This window comes from Vombatus ursinus, unplaced genomic scaffold (genome assembly GCF_900497805.2).
Source record: "Vombatus ursinus unplaced genomic scaffold, bare-nosed wombat genome assembly UNPS02014798.1, whole genome shotgun sequence".
Classification (NCBI taxonomy): domain Eukaryota; kingdom Metazoa; phylum Chordata; class Mammalia; order Diprotodontia; family Vombatidae; genus Vombatus; species Vombatus ursinus.
Window position 1 is genome coordinate 34,414,993 of NW_020954576.1, and position 26,364 is coordinate 34,441,356.

At 33.0% G+C, this 26,364-nt stretch overlaps 1 protein-coding gene across 2 annotated transcripts in view; it reads left to right on the plus strand.

Annotated features, from left to right (window-relative positions):
* The window catches only part of GPATCH2 (G-patch domain containing 2), a 272,302-nt gene that overhangs the window by 34,268 nt on the left and 211,670 nt on the right, over nucleotides 1–26,364 (plus strand). Inside the window, exons 4-6 of one of the 2 annotated variants that reach the window (XM_027871258.1) lie at nucleotides 2,479–2,661; nucleotides 3,158–3,237; nucleotides 3,365–4,487. In XM_027871258.1, the coding sequence (XP_027727059.1) occupies nucleotides 2,479–2,661; nucleotides 3,158–3,237; nucleotides 3,365–3,397 (296 nt within the window). In that variant the 3' untranslated portion in view covers nucleotides 3,398–4,487. Of the gene's footprint in view, nucleotides 1–2,478; nucleotides 2,662–3,157; nucleotides 3,238–3,364; nucleotides 4,488–26,364 lie in introns of those variants that run through there. The other variant, XM_027871257.1, reaches the window with a different exon arrangement.

The following is a 26,364-nucleotide window of genomic DNA, read 5'->3' on the forward strand; positions in this document are numbered from 1 at the left end:
GCCCCAGATCAGATCCCTATAAATTTCTATTTATGTTAATTTTTAAAAATCAGCCTTCCAAATCTTTTAAAGGCTGTTAATCTTTGAGAAGCACAGAATAGTTTAAGAAACCTCTGTCTTTCCATTTTTTTCTGTCACTATGTATGTATTATATTTTCAGTCATGTCCAACTCTTCATGACCCCATATGGAGATTTCTTGGCAAAGATACTGGAGTATTCTGCCATTTCCTTCTCCAGCTCTGTCACTGGTAAAAGCAATAAATGTATACTCACTAAAATAATTCTTAGTGACAAAGTGACAAAATGCTTCAAAACTGTAGTCAGTGATACATGATAATTTAGGTTTACACTCTCAGTGAGATCTCCAGTTCTTTGAGATGTCTTGACCGTCCTTTTTTTTTCTCAATTATATGTAAAAACAATTTTTAGCATTCATTTCTTTGATTTGGAGGTCCAAATTTTTTCCCTTCTCTTCCTCCCCACTCCTTGAGAAGGCAAGCAAATTTTTGTAGATTATACCTGTGTAGTCATTCATAATATATTTCCATGTTAGCCATGTTGCAAAAGAAAATAGGCAAAAAAACCCAAGAAAAATAAAGTTAAAAAGTATGCTTTAAAAAAAAAGTATACTTTCATGTCCACTACCCCATCATCTCCATTATTTCTCTCAAGATGGATAGCATTTTTTTTAATCATAAGTCCTTTGGAATTGTCTTGGATCATTGTATTGCTGAGAATGGGTCTGCTGTTACTGTGTACAGTGTATTCCATGGTCTACTCACTTCACTTTGTATCAGTTTATGTAAGTCTTCTCAGGTTTTTCTGAAAGCATCTTGGTCATCATTTCTTATAGCACAATAGTATTCCTTCACATTCATATACCATAACATGTTCACCCATTCCCTCAATTAAGGCATCCCCTTAATTTCCAATTCTTTGCTACCACAAAAAGAGCTTCTATAAATATTTTTGTACACATAGGTCGACTTGACTGTTCTTGACTAAGAAGTAGTATCACTCATTCAAATTCAGTCTGACACCAGTGGTTTAGTTCAATATCTTATTTTTTAAAATTGACTTATGGAACTTAAATACATTATTAGTAACAAATTACAAGTTATTTTAAATTTACTCAGTAGTGTTTTTTTTTTAATTAAAAAGTAGCTAAATAGACCATTTGGATCATGTCAGTGATTCTCATCTGATAAAAGAGGAATCTACACTGATCTTATGATTTAGTTGGTATAGGAAATTCTTTCTACCAATGCAGGTCAATACTTTTGTAATTTATAGTCTCAGAGAGTTGCCTAGAGCAATGATAGGTTATGGGGTTTGCCCAGGATCACATATCCTTTAACTCAGGCCTTCTGGTTTCAAGGCCAACTTTCTATCCACTATGCCATGCTAACTTTGTATTATTTATCTCATATTAAACTCTCCCTGTTTTAATCAGAATAATAAAAGTTATTAAGTTAAAAGCTGTGTTCATCACCTAAAATTGAGACTTCCTCATACCTTTCTTAAAGAAAAAAAATTAAATTCCCTTCAGTTGATATTTAGGATAATTTTATGTATGTCTTTAGTAAGATAAGACTTTGGAATGAATAAAAGTTTGAGATGATTTTCATGGAAGCCAACATGAGTAAAGAAGGGTCTCTGAAAATCTTAGAGGTCTCTTATGAAGTCCCAAATTTCCTTTTAAAATACTATATGCTTTATATTTTTTAGTAGTCATCTGTTTTGCTATGCAAAGATACATGCTTAGACATTTTAGACATCTCATTACCTTTCATTTGTCTTTAAAAAAAGAGGGAAAAATCATTTCTGTCACTGAAGAAATATTTGTACCTTAATTTTAAATTAATTGTTCCCCTTGAATTAGACTTTTAAATACTCTCATATGTCATACTTGCTAGTTTGTGTTTGTGGCAGTATAGCATAGTGTTTCTCAATATACCCCATGCTACTGTCACTTTTCATTTAAAATCAACTTTTTCAAAACTATTTCTTAATGAACTTAATCAGATTAATTTCATTTAGTCACATCTGTTCATGATTGTTTCCCCTTTTACATTCCATACAAATCATGAAATTAAGCTAATTATATACCATTATCAGCTGCAAAGAACGAGTTTCACAGTTTTATACCTTTTAATTCCCTGCAGGAGATTAAGGCTTGTTTTTTCTTAATATGGAAAGGGTAGTAACTTAAATGGATTCCACTGCAGTTATTGCCAAAGGATTAACCAGTTTATTATTGTTTTTCACATTTCTAAATTGGTTCCTAAACATTACATTTTATGTGTTCTTATTGATAGCAATGCTTGTCATGCAATTAAAAACCATTCCTGGAATGGAGCTGCTGTGTAAAAGAAAAATAATTTTGTGGGTTTTTTTTTAAATAGGTGTGCATTCTCGTGATGTTAAACCTGAATCTTTGGGGGTGGGGGGTTTTGTGGTTTATTTTATTTGTACAGGTGATGATGAGCAGAGTGACTGGTTCTATGAAAAGGAGTCAGGCGGGGCATGTGGCATCGCAGGAGTCATTCCCTGGTGGCAGTCAGAAGAGTCTACAGAACTAGGAAAAGAATTACCAGATCCTGTCTTTCAAAGTATCTTAAGTGGCTCTTTTCCTCTCATGTCACCTTCAGGCAGAAGAGGTCAGTAACACTCAGATCCTGAAAGATAGGCCCAATACTTTATAGTCTGCATTCCGAGGTGAATTATATGCTTGAATATCTTATTTTAGCCCAACTGGTTCCAACCATCCCATTTTCCAATGCCTTATATTGTTGTTATTGATTATTGGTTAAAAAAAAAAAAGACCAACTTTCATTTGCTTTCCTTTTCATTGTTATATCCCTATGATGGCAGTTAGAGTTAAGGTCTTGTAGAGAGATGGGAGGAACATAGAACATGAATGGACAATTCTGTCATAAGCCAAAGGGTAATCAAGAGTTGACTATATTAGAAATCCTCTTTCAATTTCTTCTGATGCCTAGTGGATGAATTTTTCCCTCATACATGTTTTATTTTCATTTATTTTTCATTTTACACATGTGTATTTCATTGTTTTATGTATATTTGTATGTTTATGTATATATCTCTAGTCTCCAACTTCTGTGTATTTATTAAATTGATTTCTTTTGATTCTAGGTTTCCAGGCTAGACTCAATCATCTACATGGAATGCCCTCAAAGAACATCAAAAAATCTGGAGGAAATTCTACTGCAGTGGTAGGCAAATTTTTTTGTATTAATGGTCAATATTTGAAAATGTTCTTCTCTTTCTGTGGAATAAAAAGCCACATCCTCATCCCTTATGTCCTGATGTTATAGCTAAAAACAATCCGTTTTTTTGTAGGCTGCAAACTGGACCAGTGAGATTCCCCTATAAACCAAATCTTCTAATGCTAATTAATTAGTTACCGTTTTGAACATCTGGGGAATGACATTCGAGGGAACCTGGCTCCTGTCCTCTTCCCTGGAGATATACTATTGAAGTCAGAGGCTGTCTGGTGGAAATATGAGAATGTTTTTGCTCAAGGACTGGTATTCTCTCCTTTTAGTAAGAAATGAACCAAATTGAGGAGCTTTTTTTTAGTAATACAGGTTGGGGATGAAAGGAGGCAGAAACTACCATAAATGAATTTATACATTTTTTTATTCCACATTTCTTTTAAAAGTGAAACTTTGTATTACTTTCTTTGCCAAAATCCTCCCTAGAATTAGGAAATTTAGAACTCTTATCCCTGATCCAAGAATTCCTTAATGTTTTATATTATGACTAATGCAGAATGAATCTGTATGTATTTGAATTGTTCTAAGTGAAATGTGACTAAGTAGTGCATTGGCATTTATGGGTCCATATTAGGTGAAGAACTTTAGCCAGCATCATCTGAGTTCTCAAGGTATTTTCAATAAATGTCAAAGAGTAATAGTTAGGAATACTTTCTTTTTAATAAAGTTCACATTTCATACAAAATGTACATCCTATTTGAATAATTGGCTTTTTACATCTGTGTTTATTGAAAAAAAATTGTAAATTATTTTATTGTTATATTGTATTATTGAAGTAGTCCCTGTACTCTTTTAGCCAGGGAGTTGTCATGATGCACCAGTAAAGACCATAGATTATAGTTTAGAAGCCACCTGCTTGGGGAATATCTAATATTACCTGGAGATTTCAGTTTGTTTGTTTTTTTTGATCTTAAAAATTGACTTAAAAGCTGCTATTTTTTAAAATACTGCCTTTCCCCAAACAGATTTTTGGGGTTTAGATAAAAATGAGAACTACTCATCAGGTATCCAAAGATATACTGGAAATGTTGACAGGGAGTATCTAAAACCATTATGTCAACTAATTTTTACCAAGTTAAAAAAAGTTATAGTGTGTTTGCTGGTACACCCTCTACTTTTTGTCCGGCTTATAGCAGCTTGCATAATTATAGTTGTAATTGCATCAAAGCAATTAACATTTATTAAATGCCAACAACTTAAGGTAATCATTGCTTTAAAATATATATATATATATATATATATATGTAGATTTTATATTATTTTATAGCTGAATTTTCATAGTCCAGAAATTAAGATCAATTTGAATTATTGATTGAAAAGAAATTTAAGTTGAATTTGCCTTTATCTTACCTTTATTATAAGGAGAGAATTTATCACAAACAATATTTCAGAATGTTTTAACAATGATTCTCCTTTCTTATTTCTTGTGGAGGTTGAATAGAGTTGTAAAGCTGCTCCTGCAACTGAATATTTTTGCTTTTACTTATTTAAGTTGAACACTCTGATATTTTAAAGTTAATACAGGTACTTAAAAGTAAAATAATGTGGTTTTAATGATTGCAACCTATTTTGTGTAGACCATTATGTGTTATAGACTGGAAATTCAGATGATTACTTTTGAATTATATATAAAAAAAGAAATTTTTGTGTAATGACTGCCTTTCAGATCTGAATAAGACAGTTTAAAACCTTGACCTATGAACTTTGCCTTACTGATCATGAATCGAGATGAATGCTATGTAGTTCTTGGTGCAGTTCTACCTATTTTTATTTTTGGTTCACTGCTTGCTTGAGCATAGCTGGGATTTGTAGCCCATTTTCTGGGCTTATTGCAATCTCACTCTGGTATTTTATAGGAGCTATTACAACTGATAGGTTAGCTTCATGGTATTGATGATACATGGCTTAACTATACTAAAAGCTGCCTTCCCCCTCTAAATTGTAAAAAGGTGATTAAGTTTCAGTTGATGGAGATATACTGTATATATGTGTTTATAATGGGACTAGTGCATTGGGTCATAAACTGTTTCCCTGGCCCATTTTTTTGTATTCAAAATTTAGCTGAATACAGTATCTCCTTCTCTTGCTTTTTACCCCTTCTCTTATTTGTAAGAAATCTTTTTGGGGGTTTTAAGTGATATAATTTTCTTTTTAAAAATGCCTATTTTGGATAAGAAAGTTCTGAGTTCAGATTTGTGAAGGTATATTAATAATAGTAATTGTTTCATAACATTTTACTCAGAATCTTTATTATTTAAAAACTCAAATATTTAAAAAGTGAAGGCATACAATATGATAATCTATGTAAAATATGATAAACTCCCACACCAGAGGTAAGTTTGCTTTTAGAAAGACATTTCTGAATAAATTTAAAGATATGTAGCACTGACTTACTGAACAGAATGGCTCCTGATTCTGTTGAATCAGTGATGAACAGTGTAGGTGAGGATTTTATAAATGGGGTTATCATAGTTCCTATGAAAGGCAGAGGGGAAATTCTTGATTATCATATTAATAGAAAGCAAGGGTTCTTAATCTGTGGTCCAATTTCAGGGGACTTATGAACTTGCATGGAGAAAAAATTACGTCTTTATTTTCACCAATCTTTGGTTTCCTTTGTAATCCTATATATCTTATTTTATGCATTTAAAATCATTATGCTAAGGCATCTGTAGACTTTACCAAGCTGCTGAAGGGATCTGTGACACAAAAAAGGTTAAGAACTCCTAATGTAAAGTAAAAAATATTTGAGCATTGGTCCACAAGGGGAATTTTGTATCTATAGTAAATAAAGTCACTTATAATAACTAGCATTTATATAGTTCTTTAAGGTTTGCAAAGTACCATTATATGCTAGGCTCCGGTCATTAGTGTTTACTTGGACAAGCTTCACTTGTATTTCAGTTGAATCTCATCTTTATTATGGACTGTGCGGACTTATTTTGATAAGTATCAGATTGAAACTCCATGTACTGGTTATCACAATACAACTTATATTTTATACCAGACTCTTCTTAGAAACTTTTATTTCTGTTTTTGTCAATTGTGAAGTTATTCATTTTAAATAACATCCATATTGTCATAATGATTTTCCTCTAGATAGATCTGGGTTTTAAAATGTAATGGGGGGGAAAAAACCACATAAATCAGATGGAGTATGAATAAATGGGGAACCCTGAGTGTTATATACTGAGAAGAATAAGTATTGTTCTTATTGCATTAAAGGCTGAGTTAACAGGAGCTTAAGGAAACAGAATCCTCAAATACTGTTTCTCTCTGTCTCTGTCATTCCCACACCCAATTTTTAGAAGGGTGGGGAAGTGAATGGAATAAAAATTTATTTAACATCTACTTTTTTGCAAGGCATTATGCTGAGGGATTTATATATATTATTCTCATAAATATATCCTCAAATATTAGCCTTAATTTGTAAGTATAATCCTTTATCAATATTGATCCCTCACAACAATCCTGTGAAGTAGGTACTATTATTATTGCCATTTTATAGTTGAAAATACAGGCAAACCAAGCTTATGTGACTTTCCCAGTCACACAGCTTGTAAATGTCAGACATTGGATTTGAACTCAGGTTTTCCAGATTCCAGGCCCAGCACTCTATGCACTGCACCATCTAGCTGCCTTTAAAGGAGTGATATAAGTGAAAACTAAACAATAAAGGTTTAAAGAAGGAAAAAAAAACTATTCAGGAGATACTGTGGATTAGTTTGTATCCTACTTCCTATACTGTCTACGTTATGTTTCAGATATTGTTTAAAATGGACATTTAGTAAGAATTTTCTTAATCATCAGAGATTCACTTGTATGTAGCATTTTAAACTTTCACTAAAGCAAAACAGTAATTTTCAGCAACAGTTAAGGGAAAGGAAAATAAATTTTCAGTTGACTTTTGTTCCAAACATTGAGCTAACCAGAATAACCTATTCTGAAACACTCTACTTAAGACTTTACTGTGGTTGATATGTTCTCTTGATATATTAGCACCAGGGACTGGACTGACTGAAGAAAGAAAAAGGGGTCGGAGGAACAGTGAGTAGGTGAGTGTAGCAAAAGAAATTTTTGCCAAAAAAAAAAATAGAAATATTCATTCAAAGGAATTCTTTAAGCCACTTGGTGATAAATTAGATAGCATATTGGACCTGTATGTCAGAAAAAGATCTGAATTCTAATCCAGCTTAGGACACTTATTAGCTGTGTGACTTTGGGCAAGTTACTTAGCTTTTCCTTCATTTCTTAATCAGTAATACAAGGATAATAATAGCATGTACCTCACAGATTTGAGTGGATAAAAATGAGTTAATAATTGTAAAGCACTTTTCAAATCTTAAAGTGATTTGTAAATGCAAGCTATTTTTATTATCAATAAATCTGGTCTATTAAAATTTCACATTATTAATGTAAAACTTAAAAAAGCAGAATTATTGAAAATGAACAAACACAGAATCCTGATGGAGACTCAGAGGAAATGGCCAAAATTGATTTATTTAAATGTATGTAGTTGTAAAACACATGTTATTGTTTTTATTGATCTTTAATATTGTTTATTATAAGTCATTTCCAAAAAAAGTTTACATTCTTTAAACTGCTACTTTTAACTCATCATGAGATTAGGAAATTGCATCAGTATTAAGGGCATCTGGGTTCATAGCTCCAGAAGTGGACATTAAAGGCCATGTAGTATAAACCTCTCATTTTCCAGGTGAGGAAACTGAATCTAACAAGTGAAGTGACTTGCCCAATGGCACACAGCTGGTATGTGGCAGAACCAGAATTTGTGCCCAGGTCCTCATATTCCAAATTCAGCACTGTTTGCATTCTACTACACTGAATTATAGAATGGTTAAAGGAGGTTTTTGTTTTTAAATTATATGGTAGAAAACTCAAGTTTAAAAGATTACATAAAGATTTTTTTTTGCATTAATTAAAATGAGAATACTTAAAGGAATGTTCCAAAGAAAACAAATTGCATTGTTGTGATTTTTAAAATTTGAAATATTTATCAAATTCAAATGTGTACAATATTTGGAAATAATTCCAAGTGATAACATTTAATTTAAACTGTCATGGTATATAAAGAACCATAGTAATCTCATTGATTGATCTAATAAGAATAATAATTTATTAAGTACCTAATATGTGGCAGGCATGTGCTAAGCACTTTACAGTTACATCTCAGTCAATCCTCACTACAACCCTGGGAAGTAGGTGCTGTTATTATCCCTGTTTTACAGATAAGGAAAATAAGACAAACCGAGGTTAAATAACTTGCCCAGAGTTACACAGCTAGTTAGTGTCTGGGGCTGTATTTGAATTCAGGACTTCCTAACTCCAGGCCTGGGGCTCTGATCACTGCAACACCTAGCTTCCCACCTATACTTGTTACACATCTCATTAAATTTCACAAACAATTGAACTGATCCATGTCACTAACTGGTAAACAAAAAGTATATGCTGAGCTAGAATTTCCGTAAGGATTTGGATCTTAATATGGCATGGAGTTACTACAGAGTTGTTGTTTTTTTTAAATTATTATTATTATTCTAGCCAAGTGCCTGATATTTATCATAGGATCTCATTTTCAATCTTTCATTTATATGATTGCTTCTGATATAGTTAAAAAGTGATATTGAGGATGAGTCATAGCTGTTTATAGAATGGTCATTTAAAGTGGATTTTGTTTTTACTAAATGGACCATATAAGTCTTCCTTTTAGTTTATTTAATAGACCCATGATTTCATCAGTATGGTTATTCTCTCCACTTTTGTGAACTATAACATATCTACAACTTTTCATCCAGGCTGCTTCTTGTCTTATGTCCTTCCATAGAAAATCAACCCACTATATTTGAAACCTGCCAATTCTTTTAACCTATTTTTGGATACTAGTACATCTCAGGCTATCAGTCTGTTATCCTATGAACTTGATAAATGGCTAGACTACTTTGTTTTTTTGGTCATACATGTCAATAAAGGTATTTTTATGACATTATTGGTAATGTACTATGACCTATTTACACATACCATTTGTCTTTCTAGAGTTTCTTTGTTAGGATAATTTAAAATAAAGGAACATTTTTATGTGATGTCAAAAAATTCTATTTATATTATTAAAATAAAAATTGAATACATGCATTTCAACCAGAGTTATGCTCTTAATTGCAGTTTGATTGTGTACTGTCTGATGGAGATGTCTACTAAGTGACATTTATATAATGCTTTAAGTGTCTGAGATGGGATTCAAACTCAGGTCATATTGATCCTAATTTATGCTGTCAGAGAAGTATAAAATTTTGATAAGTTAATTTGTATATGTAGATGATTGTTTATATACTTAAAATATTTTGAAATACTTTGTAGAAAGCAAGAAATGTGTGTGTGTGTGTGTGTGTGTGTGTGTGTGTATGAGAGAGGGAGAGAGAGAGATAGATTGATTTAGGACTTTTGGTAAGGATGATCTCAAAGCATAAGTATTAGAGGTTTTCTGAGTCTCTACTTAAAGAACTTACACTACCTTAAATTAAATCATAGCCCTTATATTTGAATGTAAAATTAGCTTCAGATCTAAAGAGCTTTCCTGTTAACTTTTTCAGGGTAAAATGTTATGCTCTGTTCAAGACTGTAGTGAATTGAATTGTAGAAAAAATAGGTACATGTTATTTTTGAAGGTGATAATGATTTTGCTTGGTAGAATGTTTGACCACACTATAGAAACTGACATCATACTCGCTTACTGTTGCATGTTACCAACATAGGTTAACATATTTTCTTTATAAAATTCCATTGAAGTCAGCTCTGAAATTAATTAGGCTTACTTTGTCACCTTATACTCATACTCTAATATCTTTATTTATAAAGCAAATCATTTATTGACTCCACTCAGCTCCCTTCATCTTAAAATTATTTGATAATTCCATAGATTTTAATCACTTTGTTTAGAGATAATTGATTAATACATCAGATGCATTATAAAGGATTTACCGGATAAACAAGGGGGTGGCATTTCAATTAGAATACAACAATCACTTTGTACATACTTTATTTCATGGTATGAATAAAAACTAACATAGGAAGTCCTTGCATTCTTCTGTTGTCACATGCCCAGATGTACAACTGACTAAATGTTTCATCTTACATATAATTCAAGGTAGAGCCATTTAATGATCCCTACAAGCAGAAACAGAGCTTGAACCTTTCTAGAACTTTCCTTTTTTTATGTAAATAGTACATACTGTATCATGCCCACCCATATCCAGATCTCCTTGTAAAGCAGAGAATAGTTGGGCTTCACAGGAGTCCAAACATACTTAATAATGCTCCTGTACATCATGGGCTAGCAGGAAAACTTACTGTTCTGAAAACAAGAAAATTCTGGGGCACTAGTGATATTTAAAGATTAAGGAAAACAATACAGAACATTCTATAATTAAGAATTAAGAATCTGTAAAATTGTTCAAATTCAAAGTAAAGAAGCATTAATTATAATATCCTTTGTATACTTAATTTTGAGAATATGTAGAATTAGATATTTCTTTAAGAAATACATTTCTATAATAATCTTCCATTATATCCTTCTTACTTAATATTAGAATTGGCTCTCATTTTCACGTATTACCACTTGAAGTTGAGATAGTTTATCTAATTTAGTGGTTATAAATTAAATTTCAATGAATAATATTTAAAACTTACAAACTTCATTGTTTTTCCGTAGATGGTAAGCCAAAATTAATGCAGTCTCAGAGACCTTCTGCTCCCTCCCAGGCCACAGATACCACAAATAATAATATTTCTTATCATTTGACAGACTACCACAGTTGAGAAATAAAATTTTCATTATGGGTTAGTTATTTTTCTTAATAGTTTTTGTCTTATATCACCTTCATTTCTAAGTATACTTTTCTTCTCTCCAGTTCCCAGAGAACCTTTCCTTTTTACAAAGAATTTAAAAAGAAGAAGAAAAAAAACAGGTCATCAAAACTAAAAAATACATGAATCAAGTGTATATTATATTCTGCACCCATAATTCACCTCTGCAAAAAATTAAAAGAGGTGCATTTCTGCTCTCTTTGGTACCAAACTTGGTCATTATAATCATACAATCATTCATTTTCTTTTTTTTGGTGATAAGTCTTTCCATTTATATTATAATCACATATTATGTATACATGTAATATATACACGTGTTATATATGCACTGTATCATATTCTACACGTATATGTGTATGTGTGTGTTTTCCTGATTCTACTTACTTCATTCTGTTTGTCTTCTCATGCTTTTATGTATTCTTCATATTTATCCTTTCCTAGGGTGCAGTAATATTCTCTTCCATTCATGTGCCACAGTTTGTTCAGCCATTCCTTAGATTCTGAGTTATTTTAAAACACATAGTGTGAGATTTTAGATTTACATGCATTCTTTGTATTAAAAAATAATTCTTAACTGCATAGTGAAGCATAATTCTTTTTGAAAGGGCCCCACATATAAACAGAAATTTGGTCTGCCATTTCATCCTTTTTAATATATATTGCATCTTTTCCTTTCCTTTTCTTGTTAAATGTTTAGGCTAAATGCCATGTCTATGGTCTATGCTGCTCTAGATGACTGCTATGGCTAGAACCAGAATAACATGTAATTAGGAAATGTTTAACAAAATAAATGAAAATACAGTACAACATAGATTCTGTAAATTTGTGGTTTTCTAAGTCGACATGCAGTCTATAGGGATCTGTTTCTATTTGAGTTTATTGGTCTTGAACACTATGCAAATGACTTTAAAATCTTTGGTTCAGATCCCTTCATGACCTGTCAAATTCCAAGGCTATATCCCAGAACTTGACCAACAAACCTTGGTATCACATCTGAGTCCCTTGGATTACTCAAAGGATTATCCAAGAGAATGTGGTTAGTTTAATGGAAATCCATCTGAATTACTGGAAAAGTACTCAAAGTGTAAAATATTTTGATAAATCAGGAGTATTATATTGGAATACAAAGGATAAAATTATAATTAATGTTTTTTACTTTGAATTTCAACAGTTTTGCAGATTCTTAATTATTAACTGCAGAATATTCTATATTGTTTTCCTTAATCCTTAGTATCACTAGTGTACTGGAATTGTGATGTATTCAGAATTATTTTTATCCTTGGAGAGGTCATTTAGGCAATTTGCCCATTTCCATAGATATTAAGATAATATTATGTTGAAGTAATTCTTTTTATTATAATTTCATAAAGGCTTCAAAGTACAATAATTTCTGCTTTTCGTCTTTTTCCTTTTGTAAGATTATTCCTAGATTATCTTTCTGTTTATGATCTGGAGACATGAGTGTACTTAGGACCAGTTTCAGAAAGCCAAGGTTCCAGCACATGTTCTGAGTTTCTATAAAATGTTTCTCATATCAATTTTCATCTTTTAAAACCTGCATTCTGTTCTATTTATGAAGCCCTCTATAAATATGTCCCACAACTGTACTGTTTTCATTCACTGATATTAAGACTACAGGTTGAAAACCATTTGACTCTAAAGAGGGAGACAACATGCCATCTTTTCCACCTTGCCCTTTAAAAGGGTGGCGACATTGCCAGAGTATCTATTAATTTTGTCATCCAATTCAAAGAAACAGAAACATTTTACTTTCTAAGAAGCTTCAACTCTGGGTTTCTGCCTTTTATGTTGCTGATAGAATTATTCTGATGGTCTATAAAACTCAGTTTTCTAATTTTCCTTCAGATATGTCAGATATCTCATATCAGAAAAGTTCAAAATCAATGATGGATAGAACACTTCCAAGTAGTATTTAACAAGCACTTACTTTGCTATAGTCGCCTGAAAATCCTCCAACTGAAGGTCAATTTGAAGAACTGTGAACGTACATAGGAGTCATGTAGACTGAAGAGGTTTTTCTGCCATTGCCAGAAACATTGCCCAAGGCAATGTTTACAGGTATTAGTTACCTGCAATCAGGTATGTTGAAAGGAAGCACTAATTTTTCTAAATTGAAAACAAGAGATAATCATTTCAAAATGTGTTTGTCCAAACTTTAAATCAACAAAGATAAAGTTGATAACTTTTAAAACAATTTTTTTCAGTTCAGAATTGGCCAGAGCATGACCAATGCTCAGAAAATAGAAGTGGGTGTTGTTCATTTGCACATATATCAGAGAAATTGGTTTGAGGTCTTGGAGTATTAGATACAAAAGCCATCATTTTTTTTCTCTTGAGTTTTTTATTCAAGTCATATATTGATTGGCTGACCCAGAAATTATCCCACAAAAAGTATCTTCCGTATCACTACTTTTCCTAACATGCAGACAACTTACCTCTTAGGTCTAAATTAAGCATGGTCTTAGAATTAGTAGCAAGTATTTGTTCTTTATGAAACCTTTCAGTTTACTAAAGTTATACAGATTCTTCACTCGTCTTACTCTAGAAATTATGGTATCAAAATATAAAGCTTCGCTTAATTTTTCAGGATCCTTTTGTGACCTCAATTTTTCTAGCTCTAATTTTTCTAATATCATAGAAATACCTAATTTGTTGATTCAATTAAAACACTCATGGCCTTTACTTAGCGGATGTTTTCTACTCTTGTTTTAAATGTCTTTAATTATGTTACTTTTCCTTAGAAAAGTTCTGTGGAATTTTTTTTCTTATTCACCACTTAAAATTTTCTTTTTAATAATTTATCCTTTGTTCTCTCTCTCCTACCACATTATCAGTCCTCAAAGTCCATCATTTCTTTCATCAGGTGTCTTCCATTGACCACTTCCTTTCTAGTTCCACTGCAATTACCCAAGTTTTTATTCATATCTCATACCTGAGTTATTACAACTGACTTCTAAATAGTCTTCTAGCATCTTGTCTTTCCCCCTCCCTTCATTGTACCCTACATCCATTAATATGTAAATTTTTCGAAAATTTCATTTGCACATAAAAATCACTTCGTAAGGGAGCTTGATTGATTTCTCTGCATCTGTAGCATAAAATCTATACCTTAGTTTATTTAATTCAAGAAGCTTTTAAGTACCTACTATGTGTCAGGCACTGGCGATATTAAGACAAAAATAAAACAAAAGTCACTGCCCTCAAGGAGCTTACCTTCTAGGGCTAGAGTCAAACATTACTCTGTAATTTGTCCTCTATATTTCTACCTTAATTTCCTACTCCTTCCCCCTATGTATCATCTATTTCAGCTTCCCTTTTTAAATAATGTACCCTCAGGGCACAGCCCCATCTTTGTGCACACTGCAACTTTGCATTTGTCTTCCTTAGTGATCTCTCTGCTTCACCTAAGATTTATCCTTATTTTAAAGCGTAGCTGAAGCCCCACTGGAACAAAGCTTCCCTATCCACCCCATTCCTCAGTGATCACTTTCTATGAATTCCATCTTCAGTATATTCTATATTCATTTGACACTTAGTCCATGATTCCTAGTAGTATTATTTTTTAGTACATAGTGTGAACTGAATAAATGCTGATAACAATATCTAGTGTTAACCACTATTTTTTCAAGTTCTGTTTCCCTTATCACATAACTAATGTAGTTTCCAACAATTTTACATTTCCTTCAAATATAAACCTAAAGGCATTTATTAATTTTTAATGTCCTTTGACAAATACAGAGAATTTTTCTATAACAGTTACGAAGAGCCTCAAATTCAGACAGGTTCAATGTGTATTTCATAGAATCATAACATTTTAGAGCTTGAAAGAAACTTGGTGATCATTCCTGTCACTTTACAAATGAGAAATCTGAGGTTGAAAGAGAGAAAATGATTTGTCCAAGGTCATCATTCCTTAGAGCAGGGTTCTTAACCTTTTTTGTGTCATGGATTTCCTTGGCAATCTGGTAAAGCTCTCAGAACATTTTAAAATAAAATACATAGGATTACCAGTGAAAACAAAGGTTAGTAAAAATAAAGATGTAATTTTTTTCCCTTATCCATGTTAACAGTTTTCTGTAATCCGCCTACAGATTTTGTGGACCCTGGGTTAAGAACCCTTTGCCTTGAGTATTTTTTTTTTTATTTTATTTATTTATTTAATTTTAGTTTTCAACATTCACTTCCACATGCCTTGAGTATTATAGATTAGTCATGACTATTCTTCTGTAGCAAAGTACATCATTGTATCTGGAGTCTAATGGAAATTGTTGGGGAGAGAGTTGTTATAGAAATGATATTGGTATAGGCAGAGCCATTGAAAATAATGCCATTATAGCTCTTCACCTATTTTAGCTATCTACTTCTGCCTAAAATAATTTGAGATATAATTATGTCTTTATATATGCGTCTCAGAGAAATAAGAATAAAAAGATGCTAGAGAATTTTTATAACTGATTTTATCTTTTAATATGCCTTGAAATATATACAAGATGCCACAAAAGGCTGAGTAAAATTTTAAGCTTTAGTAACTTTATATTTGTATATGTGTGTACACATACACATGTATGAATACATACATATACACACACTTATTGTCTCAAGAATATTTGGTTAAACAGTATATATAATACACACATCATGAGTGCATATCATTTTAAGAGCATGTCTAGTAAGAGTCTGAGGCCAGATTGGAACTCAGAAAGATGAGTCTTCTTGACTCCAGGCTTGGCACTCTACTGTACTACCTAGCTGTCCTATATAAATCCTAGTTTGTAATTCCAAGTCAAATTATTTGTAAATATTTGTACTACATGCTTTGCCTTAGAATTGTTTTATGAAGGGGTCATCTGTAGTATAACTCTTAGTGCCCGTTTCTTTCCAGTAGAAATTGTAGAGGCTACCATGTGGTTTGCAACAGTTAGCATATATGTACCTAATACTGTAAAAATTGTCTCCAAAACTTTGAGTTACCTATCAGTAACAGTGGAGTGGTATCTGAGTTGATCTTTTCTTTCTTTATGTGTCAGTCTAACAACCCTTCCATTTTTATAGTCAGTTATCAGATAGCTTTATATGTAGCATAAACATGAAATGAGAAGCAGAGTCCCATACAAGTGTTAGTGATACAATTGTATATACAATTGGTATGCTTCTGAAATATATGTTGATTTTGGTAAATAGAGACATAATTGAAAAACATTGGGGAGATAATTAAAGGGGTATATCAATAACTTCCCCCTTTTAAAGAAAAAAAGATGAAATATTAATTACTCCTATGTATTTTTGATAATTTTTTGTTTTCACATATTTGATTTTCTTAAGGCTTAGTATATTTGTATATAACATCTTAAGGCAGTAATTGAACCAAAATTTGAACTATATATTTAGAACTTTGTGTGATTCTTAGTAGCTTTTATTGCATTTTTAACTGTTATAGTAAATTAGTTTACCACTCTATACCTGGGATTTCACCTCCTGCCTCTTTGCATTTATACAGTTGCTTCACTTTATGTCTGGAATACAGTCTTTCCTTGCCTTGTTTATATCCTTAACTTACGCCAAAGCACAGCTCAGAGCCTATTTTGTTTTTGTCTTTGTATTTCCATACCCTTACATAGTACCTTGCCTATAGAAGATATTTAATAAAGATTTGTCTAATTCAGGGTTGGGGAACCTGTGGCTGTGAGGTTACATGAGGCCCTTTAGGACTGAATCCAAACTTCACAGAACAAATCCCCTTAATAAAAGGATTTGTTCGGTAAAACTCAGACTCAGTCAAAAGGCCTCACCAAAGCACCTAAAAGGCTATATGTGGCCTTGAGGCCACAGTTTCCACACTCATGGACTCTAATTGTATTTTTATGCATACAAGCCTCATTTAACAATAGAGGCAACTCTGTCTCTTCATTGAAGAAAAAAAAGTATTGGTGAAAAATACAGTAGAAAAACTTGATTTTATAAGTAAATTCCATTGAAGCAAATACCATTATATTGAAGTATTCTGAAGTTATTTTGATAATCTCATGATCATAATAAGTGTTTTCCTGATTTTGTTAAAAGAAATTCTCTACTTTGAAGAGTTTATAGTGCAACAGATCCTTTCTCCTATTCTTATCCCTTATCAGTCATTCTTATAACAAAAAGGAAAAGAAGAACTCTGTGTACTATTTTAAAGAATAATTCCAACTTTCTAATTCATGATGAAAATTGAAATTCTTCAGTTCAGTTAAGCAGGCATTTATTAGTTGCCTACAGAAAACAGGTCTACCTGCATTATGGGGCAGATAAAAAATTTGGATACAACTTTGTCCTACTTTCATAGAGGATATAGGCACTATAATAGGGCAATATGATTCATATGCAAATAATGCATGAAAAGTACACATGTATTTTGTATATAAGATGTACAAATGTACTGGGTTAGATTTGATAGTAGATAGGTCATTACAAATTTGGAGTGAGGAGAGAGAATCGAGGCTTTTTGGAGGGAATGGCAGAAGCAAGAGTAAAGAATAGCTTAGTAGACCTGCATGTGAGCGTGTGAGCTATTAAAATTTTTGTCCCCCTTTTTTAATTTGAGCATAAAAAACTTATCTTAGGTACTATTGAAAGTGATGTCAGTTTTGTCAGTGAGTTTGGAAAGGCAAGAACTGCAGAACTTCAAAGAATAGAAAAAAGGCAATCCTTCATCTACTGCTCAGATTTTGGTTGTATTATTTGCCATGTGTATTTAAAGTAGGCATAAGCATTTATGGATCCATGAGTTTGTTGAATAAACATTTGTAAATATTCATCTCATTTGTTTCTAAATACCGCCAGCTCTTTTTCTTCAAAAAAGAGTATATTGATATTTAATAAAACAAAAGGTAGGTAGTTGAACTCAAGTCCATTGTAACTTCCCAGATAGTTCATTATTCAGCAACTATAAATGGATGCAGGAAGGGTAGATTAGAGACCATTTTGCTTGAGTGTTTGTATCTTGTTATAAGAAAGACACATATTTACACAACCTTCAAAAATGGATCACAAAACTGATTTCAATGTGTGGTTATAATAGCACTTCTTGAGCACCAATCATTATTGGCAACATGCTGTAATCTACTCATGACTACATGTCCCACCTTTGTTTCTTGAGTCACCTGCAATTTTTATTATTCATTGATTGTGGCATTCCATGATTCAAACCATATAGCACATTGGAAGAATTTTGATTTTAAAAATAAAAATTTTTATGTCAGGAAACAGTTTGGGAATATTGGGGAAAGTACAGTATAGTTTCCCATGTATGAACTCATTCATTCCCTTCGTCCTGTTCATTTTGGGGACCTAATCATTATTCATCTAAAGTGACTATCCAGAGTGTATTTAATAATGGATGGCAAGCTCTTGAGTTAATCCAACTGATTATCTATGATAGGCATTCTTCATTCATTGTTTTTTCCTATGTAGGTTGTTAGACTAAACTCTTAAGTGATAGTGGGTCTCATTGACTATAATATTCTGGAACTTGCAGTAATCAGTGCAGTGTTATCTGTAAACTGGAGTATCTAGAGGACCCACCATCAAAAATAATCCCTTTTACATGTAGATTTCTTACAGTATATTCTCTATGATAATGGTGAAATCTTTGTTGGACATGTATATCCACCCATTTTCTGTCTTGCATAATTTTGATAATCAGAGGATCTTGAGCAAAGCTACATCTGTTTGTATCTGTAAAAGACAGTATACATGCACATGGAAAATATCTTGTCAGAGAGTCTTTAAGACTGCATTTTGTTGTATTGAGTACTTTACACCTTTCAGTCTTTTGTGTGACTATAAAGATGTGATCTGCTGTAGAAAATAATGATCAAAAGATTTTCTGTTACCTTCTCATATTTTCATTAAGCTTACCTTCAGTATCTATGTAGATCATTTTTAAAGGCTTTTTGGAAGTGAGAAAATAGACATATGGGACCATAGTTAATGGTATCTTTTTGATCATCTCTTTTTTGGTTTCCCAACTATAAACATTCAATTAACTGATCTTTAACTGCTGACAAGCAAGCTGACATAACTAATGAAAGAATCAAATCGGTATTAATGGTGATTATAAGTGATGTTAGAAGGTGGGATAGGGTAGTATGGGGAGAAGGAAACTTAGAAAATATGGTGTAGGGTTAAGATATAAAAGATTTTAAGGTTTAAATTATTTGTAGCCTTTGATACATATATTGTCTATGAGTACTTATTTTTTTTTGAAGAATTAGAAGGCATACAAACAATATCATCAAACACAAAAATCAAACAACCTCATAAAAATGAAATTGAAAGACTCTTAATAGAAATAAATCAACTAGTTGCAAATTTGAGGATCCTTTTTGAATCAGCAATCTGTTTACAGGCAGGCCATTGGCTCACTAGAGGAAAAATCCAAATCACCAAATTAGGAGAAAGATAAAGCTGAGAAGAAGATACTACATGTAACTATAACAACCCCTAATTGAATCGCAAAGAAAAGACACTGACACAGACTGTTGGCATTTCTAAAAGGAAAATTAATGGAGGAGCAGAGAGAAGATAATACAGGACCTTGGAGAAAGGAAAGAGAATGAGAATGAAGCATGACACCAACTTCTTGCTTAAAGTTGTGGACATCAGTACAGTGCTAATAATGACAAGATCCTAGGTTCTGATGAGTTCACTCTGTTGTTTGGTGACTGCATTCTTACTTATATGTAGCCAAGTACATCTCAAATATATGTAGTGGAAACTATGTGCTTATGCGAAAAAAAAAATTCACATGTGTGATATAAAAATTTACATTACAAATAAGTCACATTTTAATAAATAAATAAATTTTAATAAATGACACTATAGTGAAAGATTCTATTTTAAAAATTATTTTAGTAAAGCCCACCTTTTTTCCATAGTAAGATTATTATGTACTGTTCAAACAGAGAATAGTCAGATATTAAAAACCAAGAATGCATCAGTCAGCCACAATCTATGACAGCTATTGGCACATCAAGGCAAAGTATATCATAGGTCAGGTGTATTTTTCTGTTAAAAAAAAAAGCTATATATGACTATCCTGTAAAGACGATTAATTTTGGGTACTGTTATAGTATTTTAGGGGAATAATAATAATAATAATAGCTGACACTTATATAGCAAGTTTGTCTTGTGAAGTGCTTTACATACATTATCTTATTTGAACCTCATAACAATCTCATGAGGTAATTCCTAAAGATAGCATTATCTCCATTTTGCAGATGAGAATACAAGCTCAGGAAAGTTAAAAGTCTTGCCCATAGTCAAATATTTCTAACCAGACCTTCCTGACTCCAAATCGAGTACTCTGTCTACCATGCCACACTACTTCCCCACTCTGTACACATATTAGTGTTTTTCTTTTTTATTTCCTTCATCTCTTTTTATTCCTATCTATTACTACCTTTCTTTTTTTCTCCTTATACTTACACTTGTTTGTGGTACACATGGGCTTTGCATTTTTGACTAAAGAGGTTCCAACTTCTGTCTTTATTTGTTCTGAACACTTTAGGATCCTAAGATTTAGAATTGGAAGGGACTCAGATAAACTGATACAAACCTCATTATACAAATGAAACTGAGAACCAGAGAAGTGAAATTTATTCCCTAAGTTCACACAGGTAATTGAGAGCCAAAACTTGATTCTGGTCCTCTGGCTCCATTGATTTTTCCCATTATACTATTTCCATATATACTATAGTCATAGAGACAGACAGGCTAACAGATCACTGCTCTGAAGACTGGAATGTAATTTAAGCAATAAGATTCATTACAACAAATTCCACTTTAAAACTCAGAGGTTAGAGGGGTTCATTGTAATGAAATTCCCTGGTCGTTATTGTTATTATTATTATATTCCTTAAAAAAATGTTAGAAAGCAGAAAAGGAATTAATTGGAAATAGGATGAGGTACGTGTGATCCCAATCATCCTACCATTGGATTGTACTGAGGATTCTTTAATCAGCTTATAAAAGATGATCTTATCTTCTCATACTTTTCCTTCAACAGCAAAAAGCAGTAATTTTATCTATCTGTGCAGTAGTCCATGGAATATTTAATATAAAAGAATAATAGCAGGATAGTGACTTGTCTCAGGACCATTTCTCTCTGAATGTCATTCAGTGAAAGAAGAATGAGATAGATATAATCATAATAGCTTTAATGTTTACAAGGCACTTCATATACATTATTTCATTTGAGCCTCCTTACAATTCTGTGAGGTTCCTACCACAAGTGTTGTCATCCTCATTTTACAGATAAGAAAAATGAAGTTTAGAGAAGTCTGGTGACTAGCCTTGGGCACAAGGTGTCAGAGGTAGTATTTGAACACATCTTCTAATTCCAAAGTTAGCAGTCCAATCCACTGTACCCCACTACTTCTCAGGGAACAACACATGTCTACATAAAAAGATGGTTAATATTGCAAAGTAATAAATGAACATTAGCTTAATGGTACCAGCAACAAGTATTACCAAAAATCAAAACATAAATTTGTAAATCTGGGCTGGGTTGAACAGCAAGTTTCATAGAAAAGTTGGGCCTTGAAGTATGGATTCAATTCATGTAGGTACAGAAAGGTTGCTCCTAGGCATGAGGAAGGAGTGCATTCCAGAAATGTGAGATGGCCATTGAAAGGGCCTGGAGAAGAGAGACAGAGGGTTGTGATTGAGGAACAGAGAGATGGTTCAGCCTGGGAGGATTATAGTGTGTGAGAGGGAGTATATCCAATGAGGCTGGAAAGACAGGTTAGCCTAGATTCTATAGGGTTTAAAAAACTCAATAAAGGAGTCTATATTTGATCCTAGAAGCTTTAGGAAGCCTTTGGAGGATTGTAGGTGGTTAATCTTGAATTGAAATTGAATAGTAGGCTGTGGGTTATAGTGGAAAGAATCCTGGTCTAGGAGTTAGGAAATAGTTGTTTGACTGCCAGGTCTATTAATTAACTTTGTGATCTTGGTACTTGGGGGCCTCAGTTCTCTAGATTGTAGTATGAGAGGATTGAACTAGATGATTTCTAAAGCGCCTTCTAGCTCTGATCTTCTGTTAGTCCGTAAGTGATTGAATTATGTACTTTAAGTTACATAAGATTTTTTAAAAAATAAAATTACCTTAATGAGTCTCTGAAATGGTCAGAAATGTCACAAGGGAAAGATGCAAATTAGAACAGGTATGGAAATTTTTAAAAATGGACATAGATATTTTAAATTATCCTGTTGCATGGATTATTGATGACACTATTCTTTTATTTTGTCAATATCCTCTTTCTCACTTCATAACCCTGTTTATTCTGAATTTCAACCTCCTTACGTAATGGAAAACACTTTTCAAATTTATCAACAATAGCTTAAAAGCCGTATTCAATGGCATTTTCTCAGTCTTCATCTTTCTTGACCTCTCTAAAGTTTTTGACGCTCTTGATCATTCTCTCCTCCTAGATTCCATTTCTGGGTTTCTGTGACCCTGTTGACTTTTGATTATTACATATCTGGCTGCTCCTCAGTCTCCTTTGCTGGATTTTCTTTCTATTCTTCACACACAATGCTACATTACTAGTCTGCATGCCTTTACACTGACCATCCCCTGTCCTCGAAAAGAGCCTCCGCCTCACCACTTCCTCATCCTTCTCTTCCTTCATGAAGCATCTCAAGCACCAACTTTTATATAAAATGTTTCTTGATTCCCCCAACTATCTACCTTTTATTTATTTTGTATATGCTTATATATACGTATTGTCTCATTTGATGGAACATCATCTTACTGGAGAGTAGGGATTTTTTCATTTTTGTATCTGTATACCCAGTACCTAGCATAGTGCCTGGCAGTTAGACAATCAACAAACACCAGAACACAAATACAGAATTGAGAAAAGAAAAAAAAATCATAAATTTAAATATTGGAACTCAAATAAGAAAAGTAAAAAAAGAAAAAAAAGCATGTCACGTGCATAGCAAAAGATAAGAGAGGATTCAAAATATGTAACGATAAATTTACATTTCAAAAAAGCCTGTATGACAAAGATTACACGTTGTTGAGAGCTGTCCATCTTTCCTTTGCTTTCTTGTAAGTTTCCCTTTGTTCTCTGCTGTGCACTTTCTACTTTGTTCATTTTTCACCCTTCTTGCCCCCCTACAAGGCTACAATTAAGTGCAGATATATTTCTATATAGATATAGATATTTACATATATATATGTGTGTGTGTGTGTGTATATGGACATATACTTTCCCTAACAAATTCTACTCCTGATCTTTGTTTTTATATTTGTACATATCTCTATTATGTATATATATATATATATATATATATATACATGTCTACATATATATATAGTACATATCCTATCCTTCCTGACTCCTCTACTTCTACTCACTACATTGCCCACCTATTACTTAGCCTACCCCCCTCCAAGGATCCCTCCCCTCTCCTCCTATTCCCATAAATCTAAACACTCTTTTATAGCCCCTTTTAACCTATTCCCTCACCCTACCCTCTAGAGATCACTCCCTTGTCCTCCCCACCCCATCCCTTTACTGTTTTATTTCTTATGAATTTAAAACTTTTATATTCTTCTAGATATGTATATTTGTATGTATGTATGTATGTGTATATATATATATATATACATATAAGTAAGTATTATTCCCTCTTAAACCCATTCCCAATGAAAGTAGGTTACCAGAACCACCAGCCCTCCTCCCCAATCTAATTCCTCTGTATTGATTCTTCCTCTTGCACCTCATTTGTATAAAATAATTACTCTTTTTAGCTGTTCCTAGATGGTTTTGCTTTTTAAAGTCACATCATGTTCAGGTCTACCCCAGTCTCTCTTACAAACTACCCAATTACTAATGACAATCTTAGACATAAGTTTTACATTTTACATATATAAAAAGTAATCAGTCTGTCCTTATCTCATCCCTTGTAATCAGTCTTTGGTATGTACCTTATGTTTCTCTTGGCTCTTGTATGTCAAATCTTCTATTAAATTCAGGGTTTTTTTTTTGTTTCTTTGTTTTTAACAAAGTCATAAAAGTCTTACAGTTGATCAAATGTCCATTTTTGTTTTATTATTCAGGATTATGCTTAACTTTGCTTGGTATGATATTTTCCACTGGAGCCCCAGTTCTTTTGCTCTTCAATATATAGTGTTCCAAGACCTGTGGTCCTTTAGTGTCTCTGCTGCTAGGTCTTGTGTGATCCTAATTGTGGCACCATCATATTTACATTGTTTTTTTTGTGTTGCTTTTAATATTTTATCCTTGAGCTGGGGGTTTCAGAATTTGACTATAATATTCCTATGAGTTTTTTTCATGGGATCTCTTTCAAGTGGTGATCAGTGGATTTTTTTCTATTTCTACTTTCCCCCCTTGTCCTAATGCTTCAGGATAATTTTCTTTAATTATTTCTTTTATTATTATATCAAGATCCTTTTTTTTGATCATAGCTTTCAGGTAGTCTAATTATTCTTATGTTTTCTCTTCTTGATCTGTTCTCCAGATCAGTTTTTTTTATAAGATGTTTTATTTTCTCTTCTATTTTTTCATCCTTCATATTTTGTTTAATTATTTTTTTGATCTCTTATAACTTCACTGGCTTCATCTTGCCCAATTCTAGTTTTCAAGGTATCATTTTCTTAAGATTCTGGATCTCCTTTTCTAATTGGTTGACATTCTTTTCATAATTTTCTTGTTTTTCTTGGATTATTTTTTTCTTTTCTTTTCTTTTCTTTTTCTTTTTTTTAGCTTTTCCTCCATCTCATTTGATTTTTAAAGTCTTTTTTAAGTTCTTCTATGAATTCTTTTTGGGCTGGTGACTATTTGATGTTACTCTTTAGGGTTTCTTTGCTTCAGTATCCTCATCTAAAGATGAACCCTGGTCTTCTCTATTCCCATAATTACTTTCTATGGTTAGATTCTTTCTCCTTTGCCCATGCATTTTTTTTTGTAGTAATAGCTCAACTTTTGTAATCACCTTTAGCCCTAGGGCATGGGGGATGGTGCCTCTTGCCCCAGAACTTCCGTTATCCCCTGGAGGACTGCCTGGAACCAAAAGCCAAACCCCCAGCCTCTTGTAAGTGCCCACAGCCAGGGGCATTCTGCCCTACTGCTTCTGCACTCATCAGGCATGTGCTAGTGCCTTCTCGCTCCCACCACTCTCTGCAGCACAGCTGGGTCTGGTGTTCTTTGTCAGCAGAGATTCCCTTGATCTTTCCTGGTTCAGACACCCAACTCCCCTCACTATCCCTGGGGTAAAAATTCCTGTGGCTGGGGCCAAGGCAGCCTCCCAAACCAACTAACCCCGGGGCTTGCAGCTTGCAGCTTGTTGTTAACAGGAACCCTAGCCTGGAGGTGTTTACTTTTCACAGGGACCAAACCTGGAGCTTCTTCTATTGTCCCAGGAAGACCCCTGTTGTACCCTTCAACAAACATTTAATTAAGCACCTACTATGTACTTAGCATTGTGCTAAATGATGGGGAATTTAAAAAAAAAAGTAAAAGACAGTCCTGTTTTGAAGGAGCTCACAGTTTAATGGGAGGACAACATGCAAACAATTATGTACAAACAAGATATATGCAGAATAAATTGGAAATAATCAACAGAGGGAAGGCCCTATAATTAACAGGGATGAAGAGAAGCTTCCAGGTGGGATTTTAGCTGAGACTTGACAGAAGTCAGGAGGCAGAGATGAGGAAAGAGAGCATTCCAGATGGGGGCCAGCGAAAATGACCAGAGTGAGGCTGTACTCAGAAATGTAATCTTATTCAAGGAAAAGCAAAGAGGCCAACATCACTGATCTCAGAACATATAGGGGAAAGAACTTAAGTATAAAAAGACTTAAAAGGTAGATGGGATGGGTCAGTTATGAAGGGCTTCAAACACCAAACAGAGGATTTTATATTTAATCCTGAGGGTGATAGGGGATGAAACTTGGGTAGTACTGGGGTGTGAAGTTGACATAGGCAAACTTACAATTTAGGATGATCACTTCGACAGCTGAGTTGAGGATGTATTGGAAGGGAAAGACTTGTGGCAGGGAGACCAAGCAACAAACCATTGATATAGTCCAGGCCTGATGTAATCAGGGCTTGTACCTAGTGGTAGCAATATCAGAGGAGAGAATGGAGT